This window comes from Hipposideros armiger, unplaced genomic scaffold (genome assembly GCF_001890085.2).
Source record: "Hipposideros armiger isolate ML-2016 unplaced genomic scaffold, ASM189008v1 scaffold_533, whole genome shotgun sequence".
Taxonomy (NCBI): Eukaryota; Metazoa; Chordata; class Mammalia; order Chiroptera; family Hipposideridae; genus Hipposideros; species Hipposideros armiger.
This window is the reverse complement of record NW_017731883.1, coordinates 975,499-985,481: the sequence shown is the minus strand read 5'-3', so window position 1 is coordinate 985,481 and position 9,983 is coordinate 975,499. Positions and strand designations below refer to the sequence as shown.

General features: G+C 34.4%; 1 protein-coding gene across 1 annotated transcript in view; it reads left to right on the top strand.

The window, feature by feature from the left end:
- The window catches only part of PTPN4 (protein tyrosine phosphatase non-receptor type 4), a 195,059-nt gene that overhangs the window by 137,914 nt on the left and 47,162 nt on the right, over window positions 1-9,983 (top strand). Inside the window, exons 15-16 of the mRNA XM_019668705.1 lie at window positions 5,661-5,792; window positions 7,714-7,872. Of these exons, the coding sequence (XP_019524250.1) occupies window positions 5,661-5,792; window positions 7,714-7,872 (291 nt within the window). The remainder of the gene's footprint in view (window positions 1-5,660; window positions 5,793-7,713; window positions 7,873-9,983) is intronic.

Sequence of the window (9,983 nt, the reverse complement as noted above, 5' to 3'; positions counted from 1 at the left end):
GTCTGTTCCCCTCCCCCAATTCCCCAATAAAATCTTAAAATAAAAAAAAAAGAGTGCGCGCTCTGAGCAACAGCGGTTCGATTCCCAGCCCGAGCTGAGCTGCCACTGATCTCAGGTGGCAGGATGGCTCAGCTAAAAAAAAAAAAAAAGTTACTGCAGCAATCCAAGTGAAAATAATGAAGGCCTAAACTATAGCATTGGCAATGAAGTGGAGAATAGGGGACAATTTTGTAGATAGAACCAACAGTTGTTGACCAATTGGATAGAGATGTGTGAAAGACAGGAGTATCTGGAAAAACTGTCAGATTTGAGTGACATACAATGGACAGGGAGGGGATACAGGAGGGAGAACAAATTTGTAAGGGAAAAAGGAGTTAAATTAGTACAGGTCTACATTGAGATGCTTAACAGGATTACCCAATAGATTATTAAATATTCCGAGGCAGAGCCTTGGAGGAGGGAGAGTGACCACATCAGCGGCTGCAGATATTTGTTGAAGACTTATTCTGCTGAGCATTGTTTCAGGCCCTGTGAGTGCAATGAAAAACAAGATACACATCTTACTCCTATGGAGTTTAAATTCCAACTGGTGCAACAGATATCAAATATAAGTAAAGGACTGAGCCAGCAAGGTCATGGAACCGGAACCTACTTATGTTTCAGGAAGAGCAACCAATCATGGACCAGAGTGAGCAAGGCAATGACAGAGAAAATGGGTAGAGAGGTAGGCAGCAGCTAGAACTTCTGTGACCCTATGTTAGAAATATAAAGCCTTTGGATTTTAGGTGGAAACCAGTGGGGGCTGAGAGCATGGAAGGGATATAAACTGACTTGTATTTTTTTAAATGTGGTAGAGTAATTAACTGAAGTATTTATAAATATCATGATTTATAGGACTTGCTTCAAAATAATGGGGTGAGAGGGTTAGAGTAAGGGATAGAGATGAAACAAGATTGACCATCATGATAATTGTTGAACCTCAATCCTGAATATACAGACTTTATTAAACTGTCCTCTCTACTTATGTTAATGTTTTAAATGTTCCATAATAAACATATGGGACGTGGGGAGACCACTCTGGCTGCTGTGATAGAATCAACTATATGGGGATGTGAGTAGGGTAAGAAGAGGGTGATCAGTTAATTTAATAATGGCTAACATTTATTTGTTCTTATCTGTGCCAGGCGATTTTTGTATATTAACTCACAATCCCCATAACTCAAGGAGGTAAATCCCATTGCAGAGGAGAACACTGAATTCAGCGAGTTTGAATAATTTTCCTGAGATTATACAGATAGTAGGAAACATAGTCAGGACTTTAACCCAGGCATTTCAGGTTCTTATCCACACTTCTAAACTCTACAGAACAGTTTTTGCTATTCTGCATGACATAGGTGAATGCTTGACTCCTTTCCTGTCTCAGAGATAGGAGAGATGATCTTGTTTATTGATCTCCCCAAGTAGAATGTAATCTCTATGTGGGCAGGAGTTTTGTCTTTTATTCACTGCAGTAGCCCCAGCTCTTATAATAATGTATGGGGAAAGGCAGATATTTTTTGGATGAAACAGTGAAAATGGCTTAGAGAGTATAAGTCCTTAAAAGAGTTCATGTGCTTGGTGTCTACTGCCATTGGAGGCCTGAAATTTTTAATAAATGAGAGCTAGTAAATTTTGCTTTTGATTTTACTTTAATTTAGCTCTTAGTCTTTATGCATAAGACGTTCCTGCTTTGTGTTTCTGGAGTAAAAGGAGCTGTTGTTTTTTTAATTTTTTTCCCTCCAAAATTAGACATTCTTTTACTTTTTCTACTTGTATAAATGATAGTTCATTATTTTTTTAAAACTCCAATAGTGCCAAGTAACGTAAAGTAAAATCGTGATGCCCCAATATAATCATTTTAAAAAATTTTGGTATTTACTAGTCAAGATTTTACCATACATATACTCACAGAGATACTTATTATGTGTATGTGTGTATTTTATTTGTTTTAAAAATTGTTTTATACTTTTTATTGCATGTTTTTATCACTTAACACATCATAGGCATTTTCTTTGATGTTGAAAAATCTAGCCATTTATAATGTCAGTAAATCTTTAAACAATTGAATCCTTTTGTCCTAAATGATAGGATATAACTTTAGGATTCTTCCCTTTACCCTATTACTTCATGCCTCTGTAGTCAGATCTCATTGCTAAGACCATCAGAGGCTGTGCCAGTACTATGCCCTGAATGCTTATGAAAATAAATGAATAATAATATTGTGAGTTCCTTAGAGTTAAGGATATTTGAAACAAAAAAGTCATTTAAACATGATTTGTATGTGTTTGAATAATTTACTTGCTTTTTTCCCCCTTCTTTCCTGGCTTACCCGCATCCTGATTGTCCATGAATAATCTACCCAATAGGAAAGCCATCAGTGCAAATTCCTTGATATAGGAAGCATTTAGCTAGCTGATCAGGGCTATAGTATTTTGCTGTGATAAGTTTACTTGAATTTGAATGATGTAATCTATTTCAGCATTTGTTCAAAAAAGTTTTGAAGTTGATATATTATATTTAAATTTGTGAGGGAAATATTCATTATTAAATATAAATCTTGGTGTTATGTTAGTGGCTTGGTTATTTCAGAAGGGAGAAAAAAAATAAGAACCCAGAGATGCTTACCCCTATAGAAATGTCTACTGAAATTACTCAAAGTCCTCCCTTTTATAGTCTTAAATGCCCTTTTTTCCACTTAGAAAGTACTAAGGACTTGTACACAGGTAAAATGTACAGTAAAATGTTAATTTGAAATTGTTTTCTTTGAAATTGCTCTTGGGAATTTACTTCTTATCACCTTTGTTGTTTTAATTTAAAATATATTTGTCCTTGTTCTTAGTACTATAACTTATTTGCAACACTCCTTTCAGACTTGTTAAAATCAAAATATTTTCCAGGTTCTTTTCTGTTAAAACTGCACTGTAACAAAATACTTACATTTTTTTTTCTTTTCCTAACAAGAAATTTAAATTTTTTTTCTTGGCTTGAAATGTATACAAATACTGGACATGATTTTGATAATTAGTTCTACTGTAGTATAATGTCCTAATATGAATATCAAATCATAGGTGTATTTATATATTAATATCACATGCAAATGACTTTCTTTATACGTGTTAAAGTTTTCATATTTTTATCATATCGGATTTTGCAAAATACACAAATAGCAGATAGTTATACCTGCATCTTAGTTTATTTTCTATATTATTAAAATGTGAAATTGTTTAACAGATGATTTATAAAATAAATATATTATTCAATGAGTAATAGAACTAAAATTCCAATATGATAAGCCTCAAGTAACTGTTCTATTTCTTTTGTTATGCCGGAATTATATGAACCCTCCTTAAAATGATAAGCCATCACCTGGGATGAGGTTTTAATAGTACTGTTTTAATGATCCTGCTAACTCTGAAAGACTAACCTTTTCTAGGTTTGTTTTTATAATGTATCAGAATCTCATTGTGATGACTTGATGCATTTCTGCCAAAATACTCTAATGGTTCAAGCAATTATTAACTTACCCTGTTAAAGTATTAGAGAATTCTAGAGTTCTTGTCCACTTGGTGGAATTTTAGTTGGCAGTATAAATAAATAGAAGGGATTTCTTCATAAACTTTTCATGTAAGGTGTTTTTTTTTAAAGCAATAATAAGCAGTTTATTTTATTTTTCTTATATATCAATTCTTTGAATTGTTTTCACACTTTTTCAATTGTCATAAAATATCTCAGAAGAAAGCAAAAGAGTGTTCCCATGCAACAGAAAAATAAGGTGCCATGGTCAGAAAATAAATTTACCACATTGCAAACACAATGATGAAGTGTGGTATTTTTTTCTCTGAAATTTCCACACTCAACAGGAAACAAGCTTGAGTGGGTGGGTCTCTGAGGTTAAAACTGTTAATAAAATAACGTACCTGAAATTTAGTTTAAAATGCAAAGTATTCCTAACCATGTTTAGTTTATTAACAACAGTAAAGTGCTCTGACGCTTTATAATAGGTGAGTAAAACTGGATATTTTCCTCCTTCAAATGGCTTTTTTCCTCTCTTAGAAAATGAAAGTAGTTGCTCTCCTGAGTATGATTAGTGAACTCTCTTACAGTTTACCTTCAGTAGTCTCCTATATGAGAAAGAATAGTTTAACATTAAGAGTTAGCATTAATAGAAGAGCTATAAATGCTAAGGTTTCTCTTAATAATCTTTACTTCATTTTAAAAATCTAATGCATGCAATAATATATTTTCATTTTGCTGTGACTGATAGGCGTATTTGCACTGCAGTATGAGGGGTTTGGACCAAATGGTGTCTTGAGTTGTCTTCAAGTCAGAAAATCCTATAATTTAAATGCAGGATAATGGGAAATGTTCATGCTTAAATAACTTTATATTCACTTAGGAAAACTGAAATCTGAGTCAACATCTTTTTTTTTAATCTATAGCATCTCTTAGAAAATGTTAAATGTTCTTAAATTAAGGAGATGTCATTAGGCCAAACCAAAAAGGTTTTGGCTATGAATACATGAAATGATAGGCACTTATGTGGTTTGGAATCATAAAGTTACTCAAGGTTTAGTAAAATTAATAGACTAAAACATTGCTCTGAAAACTTAGATACTAGTATATCATAAAATTCAGGAGATAAGGAAGGACCTTAGGATCATACATTGTACTAGTAAATTTAGATATTTAGATGTAGAAACCTAAGTTAATGGGAGATCAAAACTAGGATTTAGGGTCCCTCCCCATCATTATTTTAATGCTTCCTAGTATGCACATAAATTTTATTGAATACTCTTTCTTGGTCAGTGTTACCATGCTTTTTATTAGTCCAGTCTATTTTTATGTACTTCAGTGAATTTATTACTGAAATGTAAAACTATCAGTTTATAAGATTTATTATGTTTCTTTATATAAGTAGCTTAATTCATAATATTAGACTCCATATTAACTACATCTCAAAAAGCGAAAATTTAAATACATGTCATGTATTTTCCATGAATTTTAGCCACTATCTGAATTTGCATGTAAAAAAAGACTTTAGTTTGTAACTTACCTAAAATTATAAGGGTTTTTAATCTCTGCAAAGATCGTTATCTTTTCTAAAAAGATCACTTAGTTTTCATCTTTATCATTATGATAGCTGACAATATATAGATAGGTAATAAAACATATTCTTTTACTCCCCACCTTGAGACAGGCTAGCTAACCTTCCAAATGGTTTTATAAAAAGAAGAGGAGAGGGGAGGGGAGAGGAAAAGATTGAAAGAAAGAAAAAGAAAGGAAGGAAAGGAAGGAAGGAAGGAAGGAAGAGAGGAAGAAAGGAAGAAAAGAAAGAAAAAGAGGGAGAGGGAGGGAGGGAGGAGAAAGAAAGAAAAAGAAAGAAAGAGAGAAAGAGGGAAAGAAAGAAAGAAAATTCACTGGCCTAATACATATAAAAAGGAAAAATTATAAATAAAATGTAGCATACATAATTATCATTTTTGCCCTGTCCTAAATGATTTAGTTTTAAGGACATTCAGGAGATAATATACTAAGAATTGATTAATATATTCCAGAGTAAGCTAGATTTGGTTCATAGTTTCAGCTACAAATTAAAATTTTTTTTACATACTAAATTATTTCTACAGATCCCCAAGTAAGCCCTTGGTGCGGAAATTAATGGATTGGGAAGTAGTAAGCAGAAATTCAATATCTGATGACAGGTTAGAAACACAAAGCCTTCCATCACGATCTCCACCTGGAACTCCTAATCAGTAAGTACAGACTAATATCAGATGTACATTTTGCTCACTTCTAAATTATTGGCTGTATATTACCACTGCCTAGAGATCAAAATATGTAAATCTTTATATTTAAATCTTTTGATCACACATGATTTTTGTTGCTCCAGAGCATTATTTCCTCTTAGCCTGCAACTCATTGCGCAAGTGGTATGGAATAGCCTTGGCAAGTAAGATAGTAGAGCAAGGATACTCAACAAGGATGCTCACTTCCTTATGCAGTTGACTTTCAAAGTAAGGGTCCCTAGCTAATAAATCAAGGTCTATTAGTAGACTTAAAAATCTGGAAATATTATTGTTATTATAATCCCTGTCCTTGTGATCTCCAATAGAATTTCTAGGGGAGCATATATTATTTGAACAACCACTGCTCTGCCACTTTCTATGGTCCACAAAAAGGGATTTCCAACATCAGTTCCCTTGAGCTTAGCCATAGTTAGGCTAAGAAGTACTGTGTTATTCAGCATTTACTGTGATGGACTTCATGCTAGCATTTCTCACCAAAACTGTATGCTTTGGTGTAGATAATAAGTTAATAAACTTGTATTAGCCAAAGATGTTATCTTAATTTTATAATGTTAACAAATGTGTTGTAGTATATGTATGTTATTAAGATAATAATAAACAAATGTATGTCAACATGTTGACAGACCTTGTTAACCCATAAGGCTGATACACAAAATATTTGAATTTTGGTATGGAATATAATATATGAAGTCTTCCTTTAGAAATATTTGATACACGTTAATGTTCAATAAATGCACTAAATTCTAAAAGTTATGTCACTGATGGATGTTTGTCAGCCAAAGAATAAATTTCTACCATATTGGAAGTAAAGTGTGTGCATGAACAGTTTGGTTCATAGACTGTTACCCCATACCTAGATGTTTTCCTTGCTACTAGTAAAAATAGACTCAAAGTTTCTGACTTGCTAATTGCAGATTGCTAAATCATCTTTCTTTAAAAAAAAAATTGCCTGTATTCAAAGGTTAATTAGCTTGTTTAAAGAAAATCTAGAAACTTCTTTTGCTGGTCTCTTTTCAGCCAGCTATTTCTCCATTTGTTGCCAGGAACAAGAAATTTAAACCAGATGATTGAATTAATTAATTAACAGTAGCTCTGATTAAATTTCTGGTTAATGAAACAGTTTTAGGTATGATCTGAAAAACTTTTTCTAAATTCTAAAGAGACAGTACAGTGTAGTGGTTAAGAACATGGGCCCTAGAGTCATTGTATGTTGGAACTTTGAGCAAGTTAATTAATCTTTGTCCCATTTTCCTCATCTACAAAATGATATTTATAATAATAGTATCCTTCTTGTAGTATTGTTATGTGGGTTAAATGAAGTCATACATATAAAATACTTAGAACAATGCCTGGCTCTTATTAAGTGCCCAAATGTTAGCTATTGTAATTAATGATAGTAATGATAATAATTCATGTTACTGTGTCACATATGAGGATGAAAATATGTTATGCAGCATTGTTAGGAATTGAAGAAAGTCCCATAAATAAAAACACTTATAGGTATTAAAAAGTAATTCAGACCAAAGGTATTTCTGAATCATTTATTCTATCCATTTATTTTATAAATGCTGATTAAGACACAAAGTTGTAGTGACTAAAACCTATAAACATTAAGGTTGGCAGAGATAATAGATGACTGAATAGGTAAGATCCTTGTGGCAGATGGCTGACAATCGCTCAGATCTTTGACTTCCTATTCTGTGTTCTTTCTTTCTGTTTACATCGCACTATTTTTGTCAGTGACTCTGCTTAGTCAATGTGGTTAGTCTTAAAAACACACATCTACTTTCTAATATCATACAATTAAGAAACTTGAAAAAATTGAATTACAACACATTTTTGCTCAGTTTTCTTCCTCTTTATGCAGTCGAAATTCTGCATTCACACAAGAGGGAACCCGGCTACGACCGTCTTCAGTTGGTCATCTGGTAGACCATGTGGTTCACACTTCCCCGAGTGAAGTATTTGTGAATCACAGATCTCCATCTTCAACACAAGCTAATAGCATCGTTCTGGAATCATCATCGTAAGAACTTTTTCCATTTGGTTTCCTTCTTATAAGTAATGATGCCCCAAATTGTTTCATTTGAAATAATCTGGAAAATTGGGGTATTTGATACAAGATTTTATTTTTGCAATGTTTTAAAAATTTATATATTTGTAAATGTGCTTATTTGTCCCTGGGATTTCTTGGTGCTCCCCCGACAAACCAAAAGAAATCACTGTTATTTTGTTGACTCAGAATGTTCTTGAACTGTTAGTGCGTACACTTAAATATTTCTGCAGATAATGTAGCACAGTAGTCAGGCAATAAAGTAGTGAAGGGTAGAGTTTTTAAAATATTTTTCAGGAAGGGACCTGTAAGGATGAATAGACAGTGTTGGAAAAATTTACTGGCAAAGGAGAGCTAAGTAAGATGACCATCACACTGAAAATAAGTTATAGAAAACATGCATACATTATTTCTAAATTCATATATGCTGATACATAAATTCAACTTCATAATTCAGTATTTACCGTATTTGCCGGCGTATAAGACGACTGGGCGTATAAGACGACCCCCTAACATTTCCACTCAAAATACAGAGTTTGTTATATACTCGCCGTATAAGACTACCCCCTCTTCCGCACACCTTCCACACACCAAATAAAAGGTAAAACAATATCAGATTTGATTTGGCCCACTGAAGTGCAAACAAGCATATTGTATTTCGTGTCACCACATAACCGTTTTGGCGATGTTGAGCCACCATGTCTGCTACATGTTTTTCGAGTTCTGGCCAGTGTGGGGTGCCTCTTCTTAATGCACACTTACCCCTTGGCATACTCTTTAATGCTTTCTCATTTGATTTCCAGTCCCGAACCATCTTTTCTGTTACTCCATATTGTCTTGCAGCAGCACAATTATTATTTTCCTTAGCAAAGTTTATAACTTTCAGTTTAAAATTTGCATCATACTTCTTTCTTTTGGCTGGTGCCATGATAGGGATGATAGGGGTTTGACTGGTCGACATTTTCTATGCTGTACTGTACAATGGTGCAGTATTGTGGTTGGCTGTTGGCTGTATACAAAGCCTGATTTGATTGGTCCCTGCTCCCTGTTTGCCCGCCCTGTCACTATAGCAGTCTGGTCCACCCTTGCATCAGCATCTCCCTGGGACCTCACTAGTGCGCAAGTGCGAGCTCTTCAACATTCTAACAGGCACCATGATAGCGCAAAATCGCGAATCTTCAATGCATATGTAAAGAAATATACGGTAACCCGAATTTACCACACTCGCAAAATCGCACACAGCCGAGCATACACCCAGCAGCGCTGCTGATGCCTGAACGGTATGTGGAATGAAGTGGGCGGGCATCGGGAGGCCACTATGGCGCGGGGCAAGCACTATGGGCAGTCTATCTGAAGTGTACCTGGCGTATAAGACGACCCCCCACTTGGAGGCATATTTTTCAGGGCCAAAAAATCGTCTTATACGCCGGCAAATATGGTATATTGCATCAGTATAATGCACAACATACTTAACCCTCTTGATTTATTGGTTTATATAATGCAGTTCATATGGAAGTAAAAGTATAATGCAAGAATTAGAAAAAAGTAAAATACTTTATAAGATACATAGATAAGTAAGATTCATTGTTGAGAAAGAGAAAAGGGTGTAAGATATAGTGAATGTGATCAGGGTTAAAGAACGGATGGGTCTGAGAGTGTAGATGGAAGAGTAGATGGAGTGATCAGCAAAGCATTTAGTTATAGGTGCTCCAGAAACATGTGGTTGGATCTGTAGGAGCCATACTGAAAACAGTTTTTTTGATCCGCAATTGGGAATGGGCAAATGGGGTGCACCAACTACATGCATTGCTCTTATGCCATTTATATAAGGGACTTGAGCATCTCTGGATTTGGGTATCCATGGGGGTACTAGAACCAGTCCCTGGCAGATACTGAGGGACAACTGAACTTTTGGGACAGTCAAAAGTCTTACGTGTATTTTCGAGTATGCAGGAGTCAGTGCCCTAATGCCCTGCGTTGTTCAAGGATAAGCTGTTTATTCCCGTCTTCCTCTTTCTCTTTTGTTAACATCCAGAAGTTAACACAGGAAGTAATTTACCCACAACATTTTTTATGTGGTAAAT